The following is a 27,663-nucleotide window of genomic DNA, read 5'->3' on the forward strand; positions in this document are numbered from 1 at the left end:
CATTTTTTGAGGATCTATACAATTATTAGATGTCTGTTCCGCTTTCTGACATTTTTCATGAATATGTCCCTTAAGCCGGGTTCATACTTCCTAAAAATGCAAAGTGAATTTCGGTGATGCAATAATCAGTACCGCTGCTATGACACAAGAACATTCGCATTGCACAAAGCATTTGCAGAAAGTATGAACTGGGCTCTCACCCTCTGGATGCTGTAATTGGGGGAGCTGTCCCAAATACCTCAAAACACTCCTCTGTATCTTTCGTATACCATGCTATGTTATATTGAGTTATTGACTTGTGGGTTCTATTTACCAAATACATCCAATTCAGGCGAACCACGAGTATTTTATATAAACTATCTACAGATTGGGCATGGCATGTAGCCAGGGTCCAAAATGTGCAAGCAAGAAAAGTTTTACTACTGAGCAGTACTCTGTCATTTCTGGTTTCCTTTAAAGGCAGTGGACACTATTGGTAATTACTCAAAATAATTACTCGCATAAAACCTTTCTTGGTGACAAGTGATGGGGAGAGGTTGGTGGTATACATTGTGAGAAACCGCTCCCTCTGAAGTGCCATAGTTTTGGAGAACGAAGTAATTTTCCACGAATTTGATTTCGAGACCTCAAGTTTAGAACTTGAGGTCTCGAAATCAACCATCTAAACGCACACAACTTCGTGTGACAAGGGTGTTTTCTTCTTACATTATTATCTCGCAACTTCGACGACCGATTGAGCTCAAATTTTCACAGGTTCGTTATTTTATGCATATATGTTGAGATACACCAACTGTGAAGGCTAGTCTTTGACAATTACCAATAGTGTCCACTGCCTTTAATAGCCATATATATTTCATTGAGAGCTCTGCTAAGCATGGTACTGTCAGGTTTATGGGGTGTAAGCTTAGAATTTCCACGGTTAAGCATATATTTTTAAAGAGGCTCAGATGAGAAAGAATTATTATTAGGAAGCAGTCAAAACACAGTGTAGACCCAACTGTCATTGGATGCTAGCACAGAGGATGTTCTTATCAGCAAGGAATTAAGCAGCTGTTCAAAACAGCTGTAACTTTCACAAAAGAACAATGATTAAAGATGAGAAATAGTGCATCCAAAACTAACTGACTTTGCTCAATGTTCATCACCTAAAGTAATAATGTCAGAGTGCACATCTGATTGAACTAGTTAATCTATTGCATTACAACAGAGTTGTGACTAACACTACAGGTACAACTGATAAGGTTGCTTTCAAACTTTTAGTACATGTGCAATACAAATTGTATCAAATGCTAAGCCTGACCAATGGCTAAACATGTTGAAACTTTCTTCCAACCAAATACCATGAATAATAATTGCAATTTGCCCAATACTGCATGACCGAGTGACTCGGTTGGAGATGTTTATTCTGTAGTAGCAGTGTGGAAAACTTTTCGTATGGCGCCACCACTTTTTCATTTGATATGAAATAATATAGAAGTATCTAAATGAGATAACCCATTCTGTAAAAAAAGTGGTTTTTTTAATTATAGGGCCTAATGCAATAGACCGATCTGTAAACATAAAATTTGAGTAGGAGCTTGCATGCATGAGGGTCTGCACAGTTATAGCCCAGTGGCGGTGGTTTTTGCAGTAAAGACAAGACAAGATCTGTATTGACCAATCACAACGCAGCGAAGGTCCGACAAATAAGGTCCGACATGCGCGCGCGTATGCTTGGTGGTGCGCGCGGCAGAGTTGTGCAGAAAGGCATTGGAGAACCACACGTGTTCTTGCTCACACTGGCGTCGTGGGCAAGCCTACTGGATTGGTCTTTACACCACACACACAAGGACTGAAGGTCACTTCAATGGGTGGGCTACAATATTTTGTTTTGTTCTTCCAGGGGCCAATGCCACCTACTCCAAGAGATGAAACAGGGTTACCCCTTTTACAGTCCATACGGATGTAGGCTTGGGTATCATCAATCAGAAGCCTGGCTGGTAGAAACAACTGTACCTCCCCAACTTTATGTAGCAAGTGCTACGATCGGGATTCGAACCCACACTCTGCTGATCGAAAACCCCAGAGCTTGAATCCATTGCCCTTAACCGCTATAGGCCATGACACGCCACATAGAACTGACGCCAGACGGACAGTTATCCATACTCTCTAATGAACTAGAAAACTGAAACTATAGCATTATCTGATTGCAAAACTGCTCATCAACCAACAGGTCCTATACTATGGTATCAATGAGAAGGGAAAAAATAGCTGATGGCTAGACTACTGGTGACCCTACGTTTCGACCCAAGCAGAGTCTTTCTTTAAAAAGGCTTAATGACTACAGGGCTGAAAGGCTAAAATAGTGTCCACTGCCTTTAAAAGAAGATCCAATAATGTTATATTATTTCATTATTTATTGAAATCAGCCAGGCATGATGCCAATTTTGGCAGCACCACCAACATCCGCCCTGTGGCGAAGGTGAAGACTCCCTGTGGTAAGGGTTGCCATCCTAGCTGGAGTGTGGTGGACTATTTCACCATGTTACTAATGTACGCAGGGTGTGAAGTTGAATGTATTTCTTGCATTTTCTAAATTTCTACATTCATGGTCCCCTTGAAAATTTGTAAACTAAATTGTTTCTCTGCCGCCCGCCCATAACCGGCCATCTCATCCCACCCGTCTGCATGAAATTGAAACCGGTTTTTTTCTGTCCCATGTAACACTCCCAGCTCCAGAGTGGACGCGCCTATCCTAGTTTACACACAACTCATGAAGTGACTAGTGAGTGAAAGGACTTGGGAATTATAGGCCTCATAATAAAGTCGTATCGTTATTAGGTTGTTAGGTTGTTATTAAAAATGTTAGCCCAAATAATAGTGACTAATTCGCTTGACTCCCTTTCCTAAGTTGTCACATCAAAATTAGTAGTTATATTGAATTCCCGTTTATAAAAAGAATAACAATTTTGTGACATGGATTGAGTTAACATCACTTACCGCCGCGGCATTTGTTCGACTGATTTGCATGCTCTCTGTCGTCTGCTCGTTTTTAACGCCGCTGTGTTTGAAGTGCGCCACCAATGTTTGTTATGGGCAATGTGTTGTGATACATTCAGGCGCATTCACACAATCACAAGACTAGCAGAACTTGGGTAATAAATATTTCGATCCATGTCATAAAATTAAATTTTGTATTTAAAGTGAGTCGAAATAATTTGACTACGTCCCACCCTTGCTCTGTCCCATTTTCGCTTGGCAAAAGCAAAACATGCAACAAATAAAAACCGGAAAAGTTCGTTTTTTTTTGTTTTAATTTTACTCGGCCTGGGGTCAACTTCACAAAGAGTTAGGACTAGTCCTTACTTAGGATATTTTTATTATTCAAAACTTGAGGCTAGTCCTAAATTAGGTCCTAATTTGAGATAAGACTAAGCCTTAACTGATTATGAAATCTATCCCAGATCGGTCTCATCATCCAAGACCACAGTGGGATACTAAGCTTCCTAGGTTTACAACAAAATGATCAGCAGACCCCCTCTGCTTGTAGCCATAATTATTGCCGAGGGCCGGGGTTGATCAAACAATCATTTCCCGCACAACTTTCAGCCAGTTATAGCATGGTTATAGGTTGCCTACTCATCGTTGCGTGGCCGGCCGCCGCTGTCTAGTGATGCTGTCGGCATTCCTGTCCTTTGTTGAACGGCTGCACATTAATGAATGATTGCACAGCATATTTAGGTTGGGTTTGCTCGCAAATAAGCTAACATTTTTTCCCGAGAAAAGGTTCTGCAGACGATGCCACTTAGGTGCAAAATCACTATTATACATCATGAAAAAGACGTATTATCAGCCCATGAACCCATTGTCGTCTTCTTGGACGAGAGCCGAGCAAAGGGAACATTTACTTTTGCAGTTGGCATTACTGATAATAATTTATTCCCATTCTTCCTTTTTTGGCCATTGATACAAGAAACCAATACTGAAGCAGTCAAAACAAGATTTAAAAAATCAACACTCTACATTTCGAGGGTCCCTCAAATGGCTCTTTAAAAAGAGTGGTGGTTATTTTATTGTTTTAGAGGGGTTTCACTCCAGGACAGAGTAAACAATCACTAAAAAGGGTGCAAACTTCAATCTAAAAGATTGGAAGACCTCGAAAAGAGTTGTCCTTCATATCATTGTACACTTCAAAGAGTGATTTTTCACTCTTTAGAGTTTAGAGATGCAGATGACACCACCCTACTGGATCTTGTTTTCAAGAAACTCCAAAGTGGCAACAGATGAACTGGACAAAGCTTACAAGAGATCACGGGGCATGAAAATCAACCCAGCCAACAAAGTGCAAAATTATGACAGATGATCCGAGAAACATCACCCTCAACGGCATTACCATAGAAGGAGTTTGTGTTCCTATATAGGAAGCAATGTTCCATCTGTGAAAGAAGACGTGAAAAGGCAGGCCTGTTCATTTGGTCGGCAGCCTGGTCATTTGGTCGTCTGAAACACACCATCTGGTCAAACCATGACATCTCAAGATCACTTAAGACCAAAATTTACAAATCGCTCATCCTCCCAATAGCAACATTCGGTTCGGAATCCTGGACTCTCAAAAAGGCCACAAAACAAAAACTGGAAGTCTTTGAGATGAGATGCCTCCGCTCCATATAGGTGTCGATTAGTCTTAAGTAAGGACTAGTCCTAACTCTTACAGTCTTAGTGAAAAGAACCCCTGGTCTACTACAGTGACTCCAACACTATACGCCAACGAGGACGCCCACCATTGCGCTGGGAAGTGCAAATTCAGGATGCTACCAACATTCCACTTCATGAGGCAGAGCACTTAGCTAGAAATATACCTGAATGGGGACGTTTTTTTCCAAAGGAGGCCATGGGTACACCCCTTAGCAGCCAAGATAAGAGACGAGAGAGAGAATTTAGAGTGTCACAGTGAAATCTGTCCGCCGGTGGAAACTACCCCCCCCCCCCGAACAAGGGCTAAAATGGGGCACCTTAGAAGTAGTTTGAGCACAGTTGCAGTTCGCCGTTGGTGGGTCAGATCATCCCAGAACGGCAACGGGCAGCATGCATCATCCATCAGCAGTCTGTCCTACATTAAATCAAAGCTATATGGAACATGGAATATCTCATTTTAAAAACAACAAAACTTATTTGGCACATTATTAATAATAATACTGTCTTTATATAGCGCATTTTCCATATACATGTTCAAATGCGCTACTGAAGTTCCTTCAAATTGGATAGCGCCCTCTTTTGAATAATCTGTTAATTATAAACACCCGCCTGCTCTTCTCCAACACTGTGTTTTTATAAAACAAAATGATAGACATGTTAAAAATAATAGGTAAATTAAACTTGTTTTTACAGTTTATCATTGATTGAAAATAATATTATTTACAATCAATGACAATTAAACATCGATCTTTTTATTCAATAGTGAGATCATAAAACGAGGTTGTATTCACGACTCACTGCATACAACCAACAACCGGGTTCGCTCGACCGCCTGTACCAAGGTTGTGTTTAATGCACTCTGTGTCTGTAAAACGCAGAGTGTATGCTGCGGTATGTACGTGTACATCACACTAGGAATAGCAGGATTCAATTGGAAGAGCACATGACCAGTGCAGTGGTTGATGTTGTGATGAAAGTGACAGGTAGATACTGGCAACTACATCGGGCTCTTTTAACGAAACCTACAGGATTTGCAGCTATCGGAAATTCCCTACATTTGTAAGGTAATGTACTGAGCATGATGATTGAGTAAACTGACATGTGAATTTTGGCAAGTTGTTTATTACCAGTCGTTTGGTACGTTGTTTCATGGTTGTAATGTTTGGTTCGGATGGCCGCCGGCCAAGCCCCCATTTTCTTTACATTTGGTGCTGCATGCAGTGTGCTACTGCTAACCAGGTCTACTGCTACAACTAATGCTAGCACTGCTCGTCATGTTCGTGCACCGGTCGGTTGACGACAATAGCGAGCTTTCGCAAGACCACCACGGTAGGGACACAGGACGGTAAAAAATTCAAGGTGTGTTTTTTTCTTTCCCAGGGAAGATAAAAACAACGTGTTTGCGTTATGGAGGAAAACTCCGTGGCCTTATTATTGTCCCACTCGAAAGACACAACACGTACATTCATTAATGCTTAGTGGCCTCATCTTTCCTGGCGAAAAAAAATACGCTAAAAGGGATTACTGATTGTATATAATAGAAATCAGTGTAAAGGGAGCAGGAAAATCGATCGACGCAAGCGCCAAACTGAAGTAGTCTCCGTCGTGTAGAGATTGGGAACGCTATATTGGTGAAACAACGTCCGGTCTGTATGACAACTGAGTGGTGTCGTTTGTACACGTTGTATTGGGTGGGAGCCTTTAAGTTGTGATAGACTCGATTCAAGCCCCGTTCTCGTGCGAGAGATCCTTAAAAAATCATCCTACTTCAAAATATAGCTATTGTGGTCCCGATAATGGCCAGGTACAGGGGGGCTAGGCTGGGGAATGCCAACCTCGCAAAAAGTGTCTGATGTTTAAGCGATGGGACTGAAAATAAAAGGATTCTCACGAGACAGGGACTTGAATCAATTCTATATCCCCATGCGGTCCACAACATTCAGGACAGGAGCACTCAAGCATGAGAATACAGATTACAGATGACCAGCACAGCGCTGCAGTGGCGGATTACTTTCCGTACGGCGTATGGCGCCACCATTTTTTCACTCATTTTTAATTTTACAAATAAAAAAGGGATATCTAATCTTTTAGTCATTGAGGTAAATTAGAATTAAATACTTACTATCGAATGAAAAAGTGGTGGCGCCATGCGGAAACATTTCCTTTACCACTTTCAAAAATCATGACACAAATTCTATGAACCAATGTTATTGTTAAAGCCAGTGGACACATTCGGTAAACAGTATTGTCCAAGACCCAAATCACCACATTATTTACACACATTATTTACTGAACCTCGACCAAACATCATCAGAAATTCCACAGTCAAGCACATGGATTCCAGTAGTAATGTCAAATTTTGTGCATTTAGTGAAATGGACAACACATCAACAGCAACTACCGAGGAGGAAATCTATGCAATGTTAGAATGCTTCACATCAACAGAAAACAAAGGTATCAAGCCAAATTCATTGATGCTTAAATCAGATTAATAGTTGAATCAAGCCATTCATTGATGCTTAAATCAGATTAATATAGTCATTCATTCAATGGATTCCATTCCGGTACAGTTGAGTTAAGGACAGTGGACACTATTGGTAATTGTCAAAGATAAGTCTTCACAGTTGGTGTATCTCAACATTTGCATAAAATAAAAAACCTGTGAAAATTTGAGTTCAATCGGTCGTCGAAGTTGCAAGACAAAAGAAAAAAACATCCTTGTCACACGAAGTTGTGTGCTTTCTGATGCTTGATTTCGAGACCTCAAATTCTAAACTTGAAAATTCAAAATCAAAGTCATGGAAAATTACTTCTGTCTCGAAAACTACATCACTTCAGAGGGAGCTGTTTCTCACAATGTTTTATACTATCAACCTCTCCCCATTACTTGTAATCAAGAATGGTTTTATGATGATAACTGTTTTGAGTAATTACCAATAGTGTCTGTCCACTGCGTTTAAGGCCCGGTCACACAGGCATCGATGACGACAACGAAAACGAGAACGTTAAAAATGTACTCCCTCGATCAGTTGTATAAACGTGGGTGTATTCTGCATGAAGCAATTCAACCAGTGCAATGCGATCTCTTTGCGTCGTTCTCCTTTTCGTTATTGGTGCAGTGTGACTCGGCCTTCAGATGGACAATGTGGCCCTTCTATGGCAAAACATCCTGGCAACTAGAACATTGGTGTAGTAAGGAGAGGAGCCTAAATTGCAGAAAAGAGGCATGTTGATGCACAACACATACAAGTGAAACAATTGTGGCTGTACTCTTCTTTCAAGGAATGGGTCCATGTCATACAATCTTAAATGCACTTGGCCGTTTCAGTCATCATAAATTCATAGTTATACCATGGAGCAATGGCTATAAAAAAACACAATTACTTCATCACTATCAGTTCATTTTCATCCTTCAAACTATTTTTATACATGCAGTTATTAATTTGTTACATTGCTAGTGTGCACTCTCCATCTGAGGTTGTGGCAAGACACAAATTACAATAAAGTTGCATCAAAATTACATCATTGCTCAATAGTACAGTCATGCACATTGAACGTGTGGTCGAAATTGGCACTAAGCTTTAACCTTCCAGCTCAAAACAGGTGATTTGACAGCTTATAAGGGCTAACTATTTATTCAATAATATTTTCCTTGCCTCTACGCAGTATAATTTTTTTGAACTTTCATTTTTAGCTTCTGGTATAATAGTATTCCTTTAAAAATATCCTGACGTCACAATGAAAACTTGCCAGCTTATCAAAGCTGAATAATCTGTGCAGTGTGAAGCAGTGTTATGTTAGTTGGCTTAATTTTTGGTTGTTACTATGTAGATTTTATATAATATTATTTCCTGGAAGGTTTTGCGAATCATACAAAAAAGTAATTTTATTGAGAGAGTTAGCCTTGGCATTTTTTAGTTGGTGTTGTGTTGATCAGTTTAAAAAAGCCCAACAGCTTGTAAATAATGAACCATAGGCTTCAAAAACAAGAACTAAAACGATAACGTTAAAAATGCACGCCCTTTATTGGTTGAATAAGCGTGGGCGTATTCTGCGTTGAGCAATCCAATCAATAGACTGTATTCTCTTTGCGGCGTTATTGTATCTTTTTTGTTGATAATCGCTGCAGTGTGACCCAGCCTTTATAACCCTGGGGTACCTGTTCCTGGCAGTCAAAAGGAAAATGCGCAGTATAATCTGATATATAACTTGATTTCTACATCCTTTTGAAGTTATTTACTCGTATTTTTATAAATTTTATTTTGTTGTTGATTTTATACACTAATAATTAGTGTTATTGTGGGGGTCATCTAAGGCCCAGTCACACAGGTCCCAATAACAAGACGATTAAAGGGACACACCGGCCGAATTGGGCTATTTGGGCTACAAAATAGACTAAGAAATGTATTCAACGGGTTTCCAGGAGTGAAGAAGAACAGTCCTTAAAAAAAATCATCAAATTTGGCCGTTTTTGAGCATTTTAAAACAAAAACGAAGGTCGCGTGATTGTTCTAACCAAAAAGTGGTACAAACAATCACGTGACCTTCCAGGCTAGTTTTACTTCCAGCCGTCTTAAAGTAACTTACCAAACCAAATTTAAATCTTTTTTTTACAAAATTATTAGCGAGTAATTGACGAAAAAGATCATGTATTCAAATTATCACTACAAAATGTAAATAATGGTGAAAAAGCTATGAACTCCCAGCTTGCGGGTCTCGCCGTGAGCTTGGGAGGGGTTGGGAGCCAGACATCAGAGTACATGTTTGTCAACGTGGGTTTGTCAGTCGGTACACCTCGTTTCAAATCCGTTATTTCTTATGATCGCAACGTTCCAATATTATACTCTGTTTTGTTTTGTGGCTCCTAATTTCTTTTTGCTAGGAGTTTTCAGGAAACAATAAAAAAAGATTGATGATGTCAAAACGTAGGAATACCACATTTTGTTATATTGACAGTGTTATTGTGTGAGTAGCTTAAAAAATGATTTATGAAGAAGAAAAAAAGGATTCAAAAAAACGGAGCCCCCGATCGAAAAAAGAACAGGTGAAAAATAATTTTGTATAAAAGGTTGAAAAAAATATGATAAAAAATTCCCTCAAAGCATAATTTTGTCAAAAAAATATTTGTTAATTCTGTGAATGAAGTGTTATTTTTGAGATTGTTGAGGTATTATTTGGTTACGTTCCAAGCTACGCAGCTACTAAGCTACTCTTACATTCCTTCAAGTCACGCTATAATATAAAAAGGTACGTTTTTCAAGCCCGAGTCAAGCTACGCTTACGTTCCATATGCAGCTACATTTACGTTCCAAGATACCAGCTACGCTTATACCTTCCAAAATATGACGTTCCAAGCTACGCTTATATTCCAAGTTTTGCTTACATTCCTTCTCAAGTTACGCTAATATACAAAAGGTACGCTTTCAATCCTGAGTCAAGTTACGCTTATGTTCCATACGCAGCTACGTTTACGTTCCAAGATACCCAGCTACGCTTGCGTTCCAAGATAAGGCTTACGTTCCAAAAGATATAGTTACGTTCCAAGCTACGCAGCTACTCCATATCCATACAAGCCATATACATCATTTAAGTTTGTTACGCTAAAATGAAAAGTTACGCTTTCAATCCCGAGTCAAGCTAGGCTTACGTTTCAAGATTTGCAGCTACGTTTACATTTCAAAATACATTCTCACAAGGACGCTTTTGAATCCCTCACGAATCCCTCACGACTCCATTCTGGCCATGGAGGAAAGGGTAAATTTTGTTGGAGTTCTTTTTGAGCATGCAGTCAATTTAATATAATAGGCCTTTTTGAGGTATATGGCGAACATGATAGGAGTGTACTCTTTGGTTTTAGGTGTATAGGCTATACACACAAATCTACCCAATCCTTAGAGTGTTGTAGAATTGTGTCCGCCATATATCTCAAAATGGCTTTAATTAGCAATTTTTTTTAGCCTAAAAATAGCTTTTAAAACACGACAGTTCTCACAAAAATGCCGTAGATTGACCCGTGATTGACATAAATTATTGTCCCTTGAAACACTCTCTAAGCATGTCACTTCAAGGTGTTTTGTGCAAATGCTGTGTCCCTGCTCCCCAGTGTTTGAAACATTTACAGGAGAAGTCTGCATTTCCCATTTTGTTCAAGTGCTTGTTCAGTATGCCTGAGTGATATGATAATTTATTATCAATAAATCTACCCACGAGTGTCAGTCTGAAGCGCTTTTAGTGTTGAGCCAATGTGAACCGAGGGATAACCTAGAAGGACACTATTGGCAGACAGAGACACTTGCATATATTGAATGTCAATAAACGATGTAAACATTTTATCAAAACACCTTGGGGCTTGAGCACAATTTCAAGAGGTAAGTTTAATGTCATTCAAGCCCAGGGACTGTCGAGGTTGTCATTACAAATAAAGTAGCTGTGTCAATGTTTTCTTATGAAGTAAAAAAATAAAGAAACCACTGAACAATTAGTTTTTGCCCATTTTTTTATATATTTTTGATGCAAATTAGTATACTGTTGTGTGAATTTGTGCCCTTATCTTTTACATTGACATCTCCCTTTGGAATACACTGAGTTTTTAGTCAAAAGCTGCCCTAAGGTCAACCTGTATTTTGCTTGAGCTTTGATGGGCAAGTCAAGATGAACAGGATGAAGTGGAAAATGAATACTACAGTCGCCATAAACTGAGAAATTGTGTGATTGTCTCTGAACAAGTGTCACTTTGACAGAACTTGCTTGCATTCATATCACAGGCCTGGAATATCGTCTTTGAGAGCACAAGTCCATTTTGATTTTGCAAACGGCACCAGTTTCCATTGTTTGTAAAATCTGAGAGTCTGTGACGCTTTTAAAGGGGCACCAAGGTTAAGACCAGGGGCCGATTTCTTAAAGAGCTAAGATTGATCAAAACTGCAAATCAATCGTAGTTGCTAAGTAAAGTATGATGTCACAATACAAATCTCTATGGTGATACTGAAAATTTGTCTTGCGATGAATTTGATTGCTTTGTGAAATCGGCCCCAGGAGCACCGGATGCCTTGGCCTCTGTGGCCTCCATGTAGTTCCAGCCCTGATGTCACCCACTTGATCAGCGATAACTATTACAGTTACAAAGACACAAGGTAGTCTTGTGACTTGTTTTCAATTCACTTATGAATGGCAGTGTACATTTTGACAGAAAGTTTCAAGATAAAGTGTGTATTGAACTAATGTTTTTCTTTTTAAAACAGGATAGTGAATGGCTTGTGGTGTAATTTGTTAGTCCTGTTGGCAGCCGCCATTTTGATACTTAGTTTTCCCATAGACCTATGACAGACAACAATGCAAAGCCACAGACCAATTGGGATTGAGTCCCGCCTGTCAGGATTTGGAAAAGCCCAATATAAATACCTTTTATTATAAATGTAAAATGAATAAAACGTTGCAGTTGCTTACTTGAACAGTTGTAATTACAACAACATACCCGATGTAATTATTTTAGTGTATAAGACGGTGAAGAAATGAGCAACAGTGGGCATGATCAAAATTGGTACATCACCCATGTTCACCTGAGCCACACATGCATCTTTGTAGCACATCACAGGATTGCAACCATTGCAAATCACAGTCTATCACTGAGGTATACATACATTGTGTACAGGGTAAACCATTGAGGTAGAATTAATTCATTCTTACCTAGATGCTTTAAACCACCTCTGCACAACATGGTGGTAGGGATAATGTTTGGGATTTAATACTCCTACAGATGATGTAGAGCTCGCAATTTGGTTAACACTGACAGGATTACACTCTTTATCATTCACTTCAGCCTTGCTTTTCAACCATGGTATCTTTCTCATTATTGTGTGTGCAAAAGCATTACCATTTCCATGCATTGTATTTTGTCTCCTGGCTGAAGATGACTGCTTTATTGAACAATTTATGTGGGTGTGTGGTCTTTGCTCACTGTACAATAAGAACATAAAAGGCAAACTTGTGTACGTTTGAACCATAGGCTGGTCACACAAACTTTGCACTGAACAACGAAATTATTAGCGAGTAATTGACGAAAAAGATCATGTATTCAAATTATCACTACAAAATGTAAATAATGGTGAAAAAGCTATGAACTCCCAGCTTGCGGGTCTCGCCGTGAGCTTGGGAGGGGTTGGGAGCCAGACATCAGAGTACATGTTTGTCAACGTGGGTTTGTCAGTCGGTACACCTCGTTTCAAATCCGTTATTTCTTATGATCGCAACGTTCCAATATTATACTCTGTTTTGTTTTGTGGCTCCTAATTTCTTTTTGCTAGGAGTTTTCAGGAAACAATAAAAAAAGATTGATGATGTCAAAACGTAGGAATACCACATTTTGTTATATTGACAGTGTTATTGTGTGAGTAGCTTAAAAAATGATTTATGAAGAAGAAAAAAAGGATTCAAAAAAACGGAGCCCCCGATCGAAAAAAGAACAGGTGAAAAATAATTTTGTATAAAAGGTTGAAAAAAATATGATAAAAAATTCCCTCAAAGCATAATTTTGTCAAAAAAATATTTGTTAATTCTGTGAATGAAGTGTTATTTTTGAGATTGTTGAGGTATTATTTGGTTACGTTCCAAGCTACGCAGCTACTAAGCTACTCTTACATTCCTTCAAGTCACGCTATAATATAAAAAGGTACGTTTTTCAAGCCCGAGTCAAGCTACGCTTACGTTCCATATGCAGCTACATTTACGTTCCAAGATACCAGCTACGCTTATACCTTCCAAAATATGACGTTCCAAGCTACGCTTATATTCCAAGTTTTGCTTACATTCCTTCTCAAGTTACGCTAATATACAAAAGGTACGCTTTCAATCCTGAGTCAAGTTACGCTTATGTTCCATACGCAGCTACGTTTACGTTCCAAGATACCCAGCTACGCTTGCGTTCCAAGATAAGGCTTACGTTCCAAAAGATATAGTTACGTTCCAAGCTACGCAGCTACTCCATATCCATACAAGCCATATACATCATTTAAGTTTGTTACGCTAAAATGAAAAGTTACGCTTTCAATCCCGAGTCAAGCTAGGCTTACGTTTCAAGATTTGCAGCTACGTTTACATTTCAAAATACATTCTCACAAGGACGCTTTTGAATCCCTCACGAATCCCTCACGACTCCATTCTGGCCATGGAGGAAAGGGTAAATTTTGTTGGAGTTCTTTTTGAGCATGCAGTCAATTTAATATAATAGGCCTTTTTGAGGTATATGGCGAACATGATAGGAGTGTACTCTTTGGTTTTAGGTGTATAGGCTATACACACAAATCTACCCAATCCTTAGAGTGTTGTAGAATTGTGTCCGCCATATATCTCAAAATGGCTTTAATTAGCAATTTTTTTTAGCCTAAAAATAGCTTTTAAAACACGACAGTTCTCACAAAAATGCCGTAGATTGACCCGTGATTGACATAAATTATTGTCCCTTGAAACACTCTCTAAGCATGTCACTTCAAGGTGTTTTGTGCAAATGCTGTGTCCCTGCTCCCCAGTGTTTGAAACATTTACAGGAGAAGTCTGCATTTCCCATTTTGTTCAAGTGCTTGTTCAGTATGCCTGAGTGATATGATAATTTATTATCAATAAATCTACCCACGAGTGTCAGTCTGAAGCGCTTTTAGTGTTGAGCCAATGTGAACCGAGGGATAACCTAGAAGGACACTATTGGCAGACAGAGACACTTGCATATATTGAATGTCAATAAACGATGTAAACATTTTATCAAAACACCTTGGGGCTTGAGCACAATTTCAAGAGGTAAGTTTAATGTCATTCAAGCCCAGGGACTGTCGAGGTTGTCATTACAAATAAAGTAGCTGTGTCAATGTTTTCTTATGAAGTAAAAAAATAAAGAAACCACTGAACAATTAGTTTTTGCCCATTTTTTTATATATTTTTGATGCAAATTAGTATACTGTTGTGTGAATTTGTGCCCTTATCTTTTACATTGACATCTCCCTTTGGAATACACTGAGTTTTTAGTCAAAAGCTGCCCTAAGGTCAACCTGTATTTTGCTTGAGCTTTGATGGGCAAGTCAAGATGAACAGGATGAAGTGGAAAATGAATACTACAGTCGCCATAAACTGAGAAATTGTGTGATTGTCTCTGAACAAGTGTCACTTTGACAGAACTTGCTTGCATTCATATCACAGGCCTGGAATATCGTCTTTGAGAGCACAAGTCCATTTTGATTTTGCAAACGGCACCAGTTTCCATTGTTTGTAAAATCTGAGAGTCTGTGACGCTTTTAAAGGGGCACCAAGGTTAAGACCAGGGGCCGATTTCTTAAAGAGCTAAGATTGATCAAAACTGCAAATCAATCGTAGTTGCTAAGTAAAGTATGATGTCACAATACAAATCTCTATGGTGATACTGAAAATTTGTCTTGCGATGAATTTGATTGCTTTGTGAAATCGGCCCCAGGAGCACCGGATGCCTTGGCCTCTGTGGCCTCCATGTAGTTCCAGCCCTGATGTCACCCACTTGATCAGCGATAACTATTACAGTTACAAAGACACAAGGTAGTCTTGTGACTTGTTTTCAATTCACTTATGAATGGCAGTGTACATTTTGACAGAAAGTTTCAAGATAAAGTGTGTATTGAACTAATGTTTTTCTTTTTAAAACAGGATAGTGAATGGCTTGTGGTGTAATTTGTTAGTCCTGTTGGCAGCCGCCATTTTGATACTTAGTTTTCCCATAGACCTATGACAGACAACAATGCAAAGCCACAGACCAATTGGGATTGAGTCCCGCCTGTCAGGATTTGGAAAAGCCCAATATAAATACCTTTTATTATAAATGTAAAATGAATAAAACGTTGCAGTTGCTTACTTGAACAGTTGTAATTACAACAACATACCCGATGTAATTATTTTAGTGTATAAGACGGTGAAGAAATGAGCAACAGTGGGCATGATCAAAATTGGTACATCACCCATGTTCACCTGAGCCACACATGCATCTTTGTAGCACATCACAGGATTGCAACCATTGCAAATCACAGTCTATCACTGAGGTATACATACATTGTGTACAGGGTAAACCATTGAGGTAGAATTAATTCATTCTTACCTAGATGCTTTAAACCACCTCTGCACAACATGGTGGTAGGGATAATGTTTGGGATTTAATACTCCTACAGATGATGTAGAGCTCGCAATTTGGTTAACACTGACAGGATTACACTCTTTATCATTCACTTCAGCCTTGCTTTTCAACCATGGTATCTTTCTCATTATTGTGTGTGCAAAAGCATTACCATTTCCATGCATTGTATTTTGTCTCCTGGCTGAAGATGACTGCTTTATTGAACAATTTATGTGGGTGTGTGGTCTTTGCTCACTGTACAATAAGAACATAAAAGGCAAACTTGTGTACGTTTGAACCATAGGCTGGTCACACAAACTTTGCACTGAACAACGAAATTGGGTATGTATACAACTAGATTGTTGTTTTGATGGACCTTTTCCCATGGACATGAAAGGTTTTAGCTTTTATTTTGTTTCCGAGCAATTTATGATTTTTGTTTGCCCTACAATTAATAAGAAAACCAGTTTTGTTTCTTGTTTTGTTTTCATGTTTATTATGAGTCTTAGTACACATTTGTTGAGTTTAAACTTGGAAAATTTTGTTGAGAAGTTAAGCTTTACCATTATAAGTTTTATAAAATTATTGCGCTTTTAAGCCTGGTTTGATCATACTTTAAACAAAGTGAATTTGATGTCACTACTTTTTTTGCAGAAAATGTTAAGCAAGAGTTTCAGCACTTTCCATATTGAGCAAATTGTTAACTGCGAATTGTGATGAATTTGACATTACAATTTGTGATGTCAAATCCACTTTGCGTTCACATGAAGTACATGTATATGAACCTGCCGAAAAAGCTTGCTCGTTTTCTTTCTTTTATATTTAGCAAAGCTTAGAATGGTTAAAACAGCACACTTGACTTTCATGGATTGACTCTCTAACTTTTGTCTACTGTGTTTCCTCAACCAGAGCGTTTATTGATCCAGTACAGTTTGGATGAGGATTGTATGATGCTTGAAGATCCAGTACATAGTGGGAATAGTAGCAGTAGACTAGGCTGGATGCAACATGAGGAAGATGAGGAGGAGAAAACAGCTAGGGGAGATCCAGAAGAAGAAACTTCAAGTGCCAGTACTTCAAACTCATACAGGTAAAGATAGTGTCGTCATAATAACCCTTGTTGAGGTATAGTGGATGTGATAGGAGTAAGCTTGGGCATTATCGATTTATTTTATTCACGATATATTGCCGACAATATATCGCGATATTCGATATAATCGCGAATAATTAAATTTGACAGTGAAAGTTGTAGAAGAGACAGACAGTCACAGCATAAGAGAGGTGTTCTAATGACCTATTCTTCTGGTTTTACTCCAAATCTATGGGGTATAAAATGTCTCAGCTAGAAAATACATCCCGATATTGCGATATTTAATTGATATATCACGATATATTCCTGTATCAAATTTACTTAGGTTTTAGATTCAGAATAATTAGTTTCACGTACAGTTTAGAAGACTATAGTGAGTTTGGTAAAAAATTCACATTGTAGATATTCACAGTGAGTTTTACATATAAACGTCTTGCTTGTTTTTATTGTTAAATTGTATAGAAAAAAGGGAAAGTATGCAAAGATGTTCAACAAAATACTGGCTAGCCTAAGTATAGTTTATAACCATACTGTACTTGCTCATACTACACGAAAATACTAAGCAACACTGTATTATTATGACAGGCATGTTGGTGTGCATTGTCGCAGAATATAATCACAAGGTGTAATCTGGATTATTCTATTTCCTGAGGTGAAGTCGAGTGGAATGGGAAACCCAGATTTCACTGCATGACAATAAGTATATAGCAAAATAAAGGATGACGACACGTGATGCGTGTTTCACCAACAAGGATCTATTAGTGATGAGTTAAGTGCAATTAATTATAAAAGTCAAAAGGTAAAATTATGATGATGATTTGACAACTGAACTTGTGCTGTGTGCAATTTGAACTCGAAAGTCAAACCAACAGTGTATTGTATGTAAAAGTACATTATCTTCTGATTAACATACAATTATGATGTCAATGTTTATGTTAACCTTCTATAACTCACGTAATATCTTTATCTAACTAGATTTCTTTTGCTTTCAGTAGTAACGTTTGATAATCAGTGAAGGTTCTTTATACTGTATACAGTTTCCGTTGATGTTTACTGGGGTGTATGTTTTGTCCTTGCATGGTACAATGCATGCGGTTGTTTTTGATTAGATTTCTATGGATGACCTTACCAATCAATTGCTTAGCAATAGTGTGTTACTACTTTACAAATGCCACAAACAAGTAGTCACATCCCTTTAAACAACTAGCTAAGCGGAATGTTTTCAACGGAAATGGTATTTTAACTTGTTTATAATGCACTTGTTCACCATTTTAATGTAATTTTGATATGTGTACACTTCTAAATTTTTCGTAATTATCGATGACAAAATCAGGCCCCAACCGAAAGGTTTTGGAAAACTAAAAACACTTCTGCCGTTGAGAGCGCGCGTCAAAGGACAATGCCGCTGACGTCATCTCTGGGAGCTTGCTTTGTTATGCCTCCACGCTGCAACAAAGCGGCTTTACAAATTTGAGCTCCCAGAGATGACGTTTTGAGAGTGATTACGTAACAGGGCTTTTCGCAAATCTCTCAGAAAAGCCCTGGATCAGGGCATTCAAAATGATTGTTTTTTTACACAATTGAAACCTTTTTATAATCATAAGACTCGATTTCCCTATTCTTTAAAAACATTTTAAGTGAATTTCAGCAAAGTTTACGACTTGACCTATTCGTTCAAGAAGGTCTTACAGGTCATTTCTTTAGTGCTGCTTTCCAACTTGGGCGTAATCCCTGGCTATGGCAATTTATGGTTGAGTTTTTAAATCGCTCCTGACTTGCACGCATAAACAGAGCTCAGACTGCTGGAGTGTTATCCAGCGATAGCAGTTTAAAATCCTGCTCATTGTAAACAAATGCTTCCTCACCCCAAAATTGAATTTGATTTGTAGGGAGTTAAGGTAATGGACATTATACACAATTCTTTTATGTATTGTTTACTCGCGGAATACAGAGAAACGTGCTATGGCTTCCATTACAATGGGTTTCCATATCCAATGAGATATTCAAATTTATCTATTAGCACAAAAAAATATTAAAATAGTGCAAAATAGCCTGTGATATGGACTGTGACACTCTTGTTGCCATGGATAAAACAATCAGAATCAAGGATTCAAGTTTTGTTATTTTCTTTGTGATTTAGAGATGAGTGGTTGCGGCTATTTGAGAGACCAGACTATATTCAAGTAATCAAACAGGAAGGGCTGAAAGGAAAATTAAGAAGTAGCAGATTCCGCAGTGTATGCTGGCGGGTAAGTCAAATTACTCTTATATCTACCAAACAATAATGCACTCTACATCATACCATCCCCCCCCCCCCCCCAGAAAAAAAGAAGAGATGAGATGAAACAAAATACACCAACCGAAAGCCCCCCCCCCCCCCCCCCCCAAAAAAAAAAAAAAAAAAAAAAAAAAAAGTAAACAAATTCCAAAAACCTTAAAAAAAAAAATTAAATACAGCAATCAACCCCAACAGCGGTAGAAACACACAGACACTCGGCCAAGACAAACAAAACAAACCAAACCAAACAATACAAAAATGAGCTATACAAACAAACAATGAAACAAACACCCCAACAAACAAACTGAAAGGAATCAGCAAAATAAAAGTTTTCCTTAAAAAAAATGACATTTTAGCCACTTTGTTAACATTATATTCACTAAACAGATGCTTTTGAAAAAAACCCAGTGATTTGTTGTGATTTTAAGAAGGGAGATTAATTGACACTTCATTCATGTTTACCCCCGCTGCATGAACCGATGTGCCATTTTGTTGACGCAGTGTTGTACATAGGGATGGATAAGTGTCTGTCGTGATTATAAAAAGAAAAGGAAAATGTGACAAATTAATACAACCAATTAACCCAGATGCATTGAAACACTTGCAAGAAATGCCTCCAAGGTTTGTATTAAGATTTTATGTATGTGGCCATTTTTTTTCTCTGAATGCCACAATTGAAAATGTATTAAGCGATTTATATTTGTGCATGTCCTGCACTCTATCTTGGGAGTGTTTATCGGGTTAGAGGTTGAAGAAGGGAAAACACTAAGGGCTTGATTTAATCAATAATCCGATAATTCAATCATCTGAAAACATGTACTTCAGCGACCGTACTATATAGAATGTGTGCCACGTTTTATTCAGTCAGCTGTTTCATTTTGTCTTTTTTTGAAAGCAGGTTTCAGCCATGAAATTTTGTTAAAATTTGGGTTTGCAAGTAGTGCTGTAATTATGGAGCGATACCATGTAGTAATACATGTACAGTGCCCTACTGACCTAAGATTAGTTTTAGCAGTGGGTACCGCAACTATTTCAAAATTTAAATTTACCCAAACACTGATACGTTTTAAAGTACAACAGATTCTCTATACACAGGACTTGGGCAAATAATGAGTATGACATTGTAGTACAGTTTTTAAACACTTCACTGACTTGATCGAGTCAAACAGATTTCTTAAAATAGAAGCCAGCATTTGATATCCTGGCTCACATTTCATGAGCTTATTTACACCCAGCTTGCTTTTGTACAATGCACATGTACGAGTGTGTATCCTTTTTTTTTTTTTTTTAAATGAGAGAAACAGGATACATGCAATGACTATAATGCAGAGTAGTGTTTATTCTTTGTGCTGTCTCTGTACTTAATCTTGCCTTGCATTGAGTACACTGTGCAATTTGTTTATGTTTCAATAACGCCATGATCATATATGCATATCATTTGCAAATCATAAACTACAGAACTAAAATATGAGTCACAAGATACTTTACTCATTTCTAGAGTACATGCACATGTAGTGTTAATTATTTGTGCTGTCTCTGTGCTTAATCTTGCTTTGTATTTACCGGTAGTACCCTGTGTAATTTGTTTTTGTTCAATAATGCTATGATTAATGTGCATCATTCCCGAATCATAAACCATAGAAATCAAACATGAGTCACAAGATATTTTACTCATTTCCAACTGAAGATCGTTTCCTCTTAATGCCAAGGTTTATTTAGAAGTACTTCCTGAATCTCAAGCACAATGGGTGACATCCGTCAGACAGGACAGAGAGAAGTATGCAACCATCAAGAGAAGGTACATTCTGGACCCTCAGACTGGATCCGAGAGTAGAGAAGCAGATCTCAGTCTGAATAATCCACTCTCTCAGGAGGAACATGTAAGAATGATGAGATAACCTTTAAAGGGTCTTTGACATGTACCAAAGGTGTCCAGTTGCCATTTTGGTGTTACAAATTCGCAACAAATAATTCAAACTAGCAGAAATTCGCATAATGCAATGACATGTAGTTTAGCCTATCAAGTATCTTGAGTTGAACACAAAGAACATTAATATTGAAGAATGGTTCAGCTTTGCTATTACATGTAAGCTCATTCTGAAATTCTGATCATCAAAAATTATTGATGAGTTAAAGGCACTGGACACCTTTGGTTATTATCAAAGACCAGTTTTCTCACTTGATGTATCCCAACTGTACCAACATATGCATAAGATGCTAAATCTGTGAAAATTTGGACTCAATTGTTCATTGGAACAAGTTGCTAGAGAATGATGAAAGAAAAAACACCCTCGTTGCACAAATTTATTTGCTTTCAGATGCCCAAAAAAACAAAAGACTTTAGGCGTGAAGTGATATTTGGAGTGAGACATTACCTCTTTCTCAAAAACTATGTTTATTCAGAGGGAGTCATTTCTCACAAAGTGTTGTACTATCGACAGCTCTTCATTGCTTGTTACCAAGTAATTTTTTATTCTAACAAAGATTTTGAGTAATTACCAATAGTGTCCAAAGCCTTTATTGAAACATAAAGGACATCTATACTAAGAATAAATTGCGCCACAGCACCTTGTTAACCCTAACATGGTGCAAAACGGAGTATGTCACATACTTCAATCTAGCTTCACAATACCTTGCAGGTAAATACTGAAACATTGAAGCGCCTTGAACGTAACTGAGTGACGGATATAAGCGCTTTATAAGAAGCCTCTAATATTATCACTTTTATGTTGTAAATATATTATTTTTTTAGAAAGAACATTGCAAGCTACTTTAAAGTGACTAAATGTCATACTAGTGAAATTCTTCTCTTTGTCATCCAATTTTCGAATAATAATTTCATCCATTACATGTATAGTGAACCTTGACAACTTTTAGGTACTGACTTGTTACATTTTCTGAAATTGCCAGAGTCCTTGGAACCGGTTCTTCCAAGACAAGGAATGTAAGCAGGAGATCAGTCAGGATGTAAGACGTACCTTCCCTGAGATTGAGTTCTTCCAAACATCTGAGATGCATGACATGATGGTTAACATTCTCTTCTGCTACTGTAAGGAACATGAGGAGCTTGGATACAAACAGGTCAGATTCATACGCACTGTTAAATATTTATACCATCTTTAAAACTTCTAAGTTTTGATCTACTTGTATTCTTTTGTATGCACTCTATCTATGTTCAATCCTCTTTGTTTTTTTAAAATGGTATGTTAAATTTGCACCAGGGATAAAGAATATTAATTTTGGTTTTACCCTTTTGAATCCAACTTGAGTAATACTTGGTGATTTTGTGTACACGACTCTGGAAAGAGTAAACAGTGACTTTACACATCGGTGTATGAGTAAAACCCAAATTAATATTCTCCTTGTGTTATTTACATGTTTATGCACCGTGTTAACTCTTTCAGTGCTCACTTCTTGTTTGTATTTTGTACCCAAAATGACACGCTTTTTGATTTTTTTTGAAATTCTGTATTAAACATAAAAATAAAAATAAAAACACCAACACAAACTTTTTTACTAAACAAAAATGTATGTTGCTGATTTGTGTGCCTTGGTATATCCCAAAGTCAGCCCTCTTGTGATACATGTAACATGTATAGGTTGTACTTGAACGATTGACGACACTTTTTGAGTACAGGTACATACATGTGAACAAGATGTACATGTATGATAATGGAACTTTCAGAAGACATGAAAAAGATCGTATAAGTTTGACCTTGGGACTGAAAGAGTTATCAGTTTGTGCTTGTTTTGTCGCCCACCCCCCCCCCCCACCTCCGACCTCCGTAACATCGTGTGTTGTAGTTATGTCCCATTATAGAATGCATGAGAAAGAGACCCCAACATGAACCTTGAACCCACACTAAACTTGAAACAGCGGCATTGTACCCGCATACAAATCTCAAAGATACTGAAACAGTGATAACTCAACATCAGTTTACAACTGATAAATAATTATATGGACTTCAAATCTGCTATTTTTAACCCAATGTGTATTTTAAGATTGCATACAGATTTGTACCTACTGTACCAGGGTTTCAGTCAGAATTTGTTAAAAGGGTGTCCAAAATTGCTGGGGAAAAAAAAACCTGAGTGTCCAAATTGTCCAGTCGACACATTTACATGTTAATGATTGATAAAACAGTGTGTTAAAATTTGAAACAGGGTGTCTAAAAGACACCACCTACTGCTAATAACACAGAAAGGATTTCATTTAGGTAACTGTGACTTGTAATCTTGGGGGAACAACCACTTATTATGTTGTTTGCATCCCTGCGGAAACATATTTTGTTTCTGTCTTTAAGAAGTTCCCATTAACTTTGTACACAGAATTCCTCGTGGAGCACCCTAGTCTTTAACATTTCCCGATGAAGACCTTTTGTTGTCCCTTATCTCTTTTGTTATTGATCTCCATAAGGTAATGAATATGCAATTTTCTGCGTAAATTTCATGGGAGGAGTGTTGGTTGGCCAACCAATGGCTCTTTTCGGATCAACACTCTTCCATAAGTTTACCAGGTCCACACTATGGAACTCTAAAGTTGGGTGCACACCTGACTTACCTCATTTTCAATTAACTTAAGCTCTTTTCACACTACAGTTATTTTTTCGGAAATTCATGGGAATTCCTGGTCGATTTTTTCACACTACAAAAAAATCTCCTGGGAATTTCTCGGGAAATAAGTTATTCCCAGGACATAACTAACCCCTTTTCAGGGGTAGATTTAAGGGAGTTCTCCGGGGTAAAACGTTTTTTTTTCCCTGGGAAAAAGCAGCTAGTGAGAACGAAAGCGGGTTTAACTTGTGCCCAACTTTTGCGTCCACCGTGTTGAGACGTCCGCATGGGCAGACATGTTAACCACATTTCCTAGGGTTTGATTGTGTTAAACGACCGTGCATATTCCTGGGAAATAGTACCTAAGAGTTACCAAATTGGTATAGAGAGAACTGTTGCTGGGGTGGCGATAGGGTTAAAACTCCTGGGATTTTCCCGGGAGTTTATTTTCCAGAGAAAAAGCTCTACTATGAAAAGGGCTTAAATTTATTTGCCAGGGGAAACCTTGTACTGCACAATTACACTGACAACCATGTACTGATAGAAATGAAAACCCCCCAATAATGTTACTTACTACCCTTGAATGTTCCATTTATTTTGGCAGGGTATGCATGAGATTTTGGCTCCTCTTATCTTTATTCTTCACTGTGACCAGCAGGCTTTCCTCCATGCCCAAGAAATCAAGTCACAAATGTAAGTTACCCCCATAGCAATCAATCAGAACTTGAATGAATCGCTGTATGTAGAAGTGGAGTAGAAGTATGTAGAAGTGGAGTGAGTTGGCGTAGAACTCGGGGAAATACACGTAGGGAAGCGTAGGGAGTGAGATAACTGGCTTTGAAGTGGGTTTCTTATTCTAGCCAGATTGCTTCTCCTACTGTGAAGTTATATTAATCACTTATCTAGTCATTGCATTTGTTTTATGTTTGTCTTATAAGACTAGCCTACCTTTGTAAATATTAAACTAATGGGATCAATGGTCATAAGTGCTTACATGCACTCCCCTAAAAACGAACCCCCCCCCCCAAAAAAAAAAAAAAAGAAGAAGAAGATGTTTTGTGTTGTTAAGTTTGAAGCCATTATAATTGTAAAAAGCTGCTTGGGGTATGACATCTAATTTGCGGATAGTAAACAGCAATTACCCCATTAGTTATGGTATACTTGCAGCATCTCTACTTATTACATATGGGGCAAATAACTATCTTAATACTATGCGCTTAAAAAGCATGTCAACGGCATTATAGGCATACATTTGAATGCCTTGAATTGCAAAGCTATCAAAATATTTATTACCTAAATTGGAAATCCCATGTAATTTGTTGTCTTTCATGATGCCCATGTCAGGCCTGGAAGTACATGGAGGTCACAGAGCCTTGGTTTAGGCCTTGGTGCCCCTTCTAAAGTGTCCCATGGACTTTGAATTTTTTTCCAATGGAAGTGCCCTTTGCAAAATGAAAATGGCCTTGCCCTTTTAGAGATGGAATTCCAGGCCTGCCATGTTTCCCCCCCCCCTGTTTTAAAGAGAAATTTGAACTTGATCCATATCCATTTGATTTCACCCCGTTTGTTTTTATAGCTTGGTTGGACCTGCCAAAAGGTTTGATCCTTAAATGCATTCATTCGATTTGTTCACATACATGTACACATCCATTTTATGTTCTTCACCCTTTTTTGTTCTAGAATTAGAATGATTTATTACTGCCTCATGAAGAATCATGAAACCTCTTCTGCTGTTAAAGGAAAGATACAACATTAATAACGATGTACATGTAGTTTGTGGTTAATACAAGCTGCTATCATCTGGAGCATGGTTTCTGTGTACCAGCTCCTGCATGAACAATGTAAAAGTACTGTTCATTATTTACAACAGACTAGGGTCTCCGAGGTCAAATTCAGTTTTGTGACCCACTCATTTTCCAATAGATGGAGTCCTTTTGAAAATGGAAAATAATTACAAGTCTCTAACTTCACATTAAAGGGAAAGTACACGTTTGGTAGTTACTCAAAACAAATATTACCTTGAAAACTGACTTGGTAACGAGCATTGGACAGCTTTTGATAGTGTAAAACGTTGTGGGAAACGACTCCCTCTGAAGTAACTTAGTTTTTAAGAAAGAGGTAATTTCTCACTAAAATAATAAAAGACTTCTAGCTCGAAGTCTTTTATTCTTATCTGAAAGCACACAAATTCGTCCCACAAGGGTGTTTTTTTTCTTCATCATTTTCTCGCAACTCCGATGACCAATTGAGCTCAAATTTTCACAGGTTTGTTATTTTATGCTTATGATGGGATACACCAAGTGAGAACACTGGTCTTTGACAATTACCAAACGTGTACCTTCCCTTTAACCACTTTCACATCAGTATTTAATAATTTTTCCGTGTCCACCTAGGGTATTAGTTTTCTGAACTTTTTGAGATTTTTGGTTAATCATTTGCCTTTGGAATTTGACAGAGGAAAGATAACAAAGGTTCTCCAGAGTTTGATGTTGTCGCATGAGAAAATTTAGTAGGCTCTCACCATGATTTGCAGAACCTTGGCAAAAAATCTGTCATGGTTTGCTGGAATCTCAGAGACAAACAATGGTGGCAGACTGTACATTTTTCATTCATAATTTTTAATAATATGATCAAACTGAAATTAAACTTGACCTTTTGACTGGGGCAAAAAATCCTCTTTTGAAAGAACAGACCTACTTGTTTTGATGTTTGATGAGGTCATGTATCAAATTTTTGAATGGCAGAGTTGAAAATAATTTAATGACATTTCACCCCAATTTTAGCATGAGGTTAGAGATTTGTAAGTTTCCTCCACTTTCACTAGGACTCTATCTATTAGGAAAATGGGTGGACAATGGAGCCCCTCTTTAAATAATTTGAATCACCAATTATTTTTTTCAAAGAGTATCCAAAATGGATAAGTGATTGACAATTGGAATGAATTGCTGTTCCTTCCTATAAACCCAATGCTGTACCTTTCCTTTCACACTGTATTGCTGATTTAGGGTTAACTAACAGAGCTCTTCATTTTAGTAGTTCAACTGCTGCTGGGAAAGATTAACTTGAAAAGGGAGATTAAGTTAATAAGTGATTTATATAAAGGTGGTGGTGGTGATTTAACCAGCTATATATATGCTGAGGTGATGATGACTAGGCCTGGGCGAATTATTTGAATATCCGGTTAATGGCGAATAGGTTTTCCTATCCGTAACCGCGAATGCCTTTTTTTCTTAACCGGATATCCGCATAGGGCGCGAATACCTATTTACAAACCGGATAATTCTGTAATTACAACCGAGTAACCGGATATTCTTTAATATCCGAATATCCGGGGACGTCGGGCGACAACTGATATGAATGTTTTGTCTGAATCCTTATGAAACTTCTATTAAGACAGCATAAAATAGCATAAATTAAGTATTTAACTATGCTCACCTCCGTGAAGAGTTAAAACAATAAAATTTCTGACGTAATTTGTTCAAAGATTACAAAAGTTTTCCTTCACGTAGAGTCAATCACCATCAAAAGAAAAAGCAAATCGCCATCTTTAAATTAGATCCGGTCATTTTTATGAATGAACCGAGTGACACTGTCTAAAACTAATATCAATCCGCCCATAAGATCTCATTCACAAACGAACAGCGCCCTCTAGCGGCAAAAAATAAAAATAAAAAATGATTTTTTTTTTTTTTTTTAATAGCGCCCTCTAGCGGCGAAAAAACTATTCGAATATCCGGTTAATTTCGGATAGTTGGCCAGCGGTATCCGAATAATAAAATTTCACTATTCGCCCAGCACTAATGATGACTGTATTCACTGCATTTAATACACAATTCTTTAATAATCCCTGACAGAAGAGGTTTATTTGATGGAATCAAAGATTTCATACAGATGGAATATCTAGTGGTAGTACATGTCTCAACAAAGTGATGTCAGCTGTACATA

The 27,663-nt window shown here is 37.8% G+C and overlaps 1 protein-coding gene across 5 annotated transcripts in view; it reads left to right on the forward strand.

The window, feature by feature from the left end:
• Window positions 1-5,604: 5,604 nt before the first annotated feature.
• Window positions 5,605-27,663, forward strand: part of LOC139937206 (TBC1 domain family member 5-like) — a 40,164-nt gene continuing 18,105 nt past the window's right edge. For 2 of the 5 annotated variants that reach the window (XM_071932281.1, XM_071932282.1), the window contains exons 1-8: window positions 5,639-5,738; window positions 7,046-7,128; window positions 16,706-16,886; window positions 19,027-19,135; window positions 20,874-21,044; window positions 22,075-22,245; window positions 24,323-24,411; window positions 25,295-25,315. In XM_071932281.1, coding sequence (XP_071788382.1) covers window positions 7,050-7,128; window positions 16,706-16,886; window positions 19,027-19,135; window positions 20,874-21,044; window positions 22,075-22,245; window positions 24,323-24,411; window positions 25,295-25,315 — 821 coding nt within the window. In that variant the 5' untranslated portion in view covers window positions 5,639-5,738; window positions 7,046-7,049. Of the gene's footprint in view, window positions 5,739-7,045; window positions 7,129-16,705; window positions 16,887-19,026; window positions 19,136-20,873; window positions 21,045-22,074; window positions 22,246-24,322; window positions 24,412-25,294; window positions 25,316-27,663 lie in introns of all 5 variants that reach the window. The other 3 variants (XM_071932283.1, XM_071932285.1, XM_071932286.1) reach the window with 2 other exon arrangements.

This window comes from Asterias amurensis, chromosome 5, assembly GCF_032118995.1.
Source record: "Asterias amurensis chromosome 5, ASM3211899v1".
Classification (NCBI taxonomy): domain Eukaryota; kingdom Metazoa; phylum Echinodermata; class Asteroidea; order Forcipulatida; family Asteriidae; genus Asterias; species Asterias amurensis.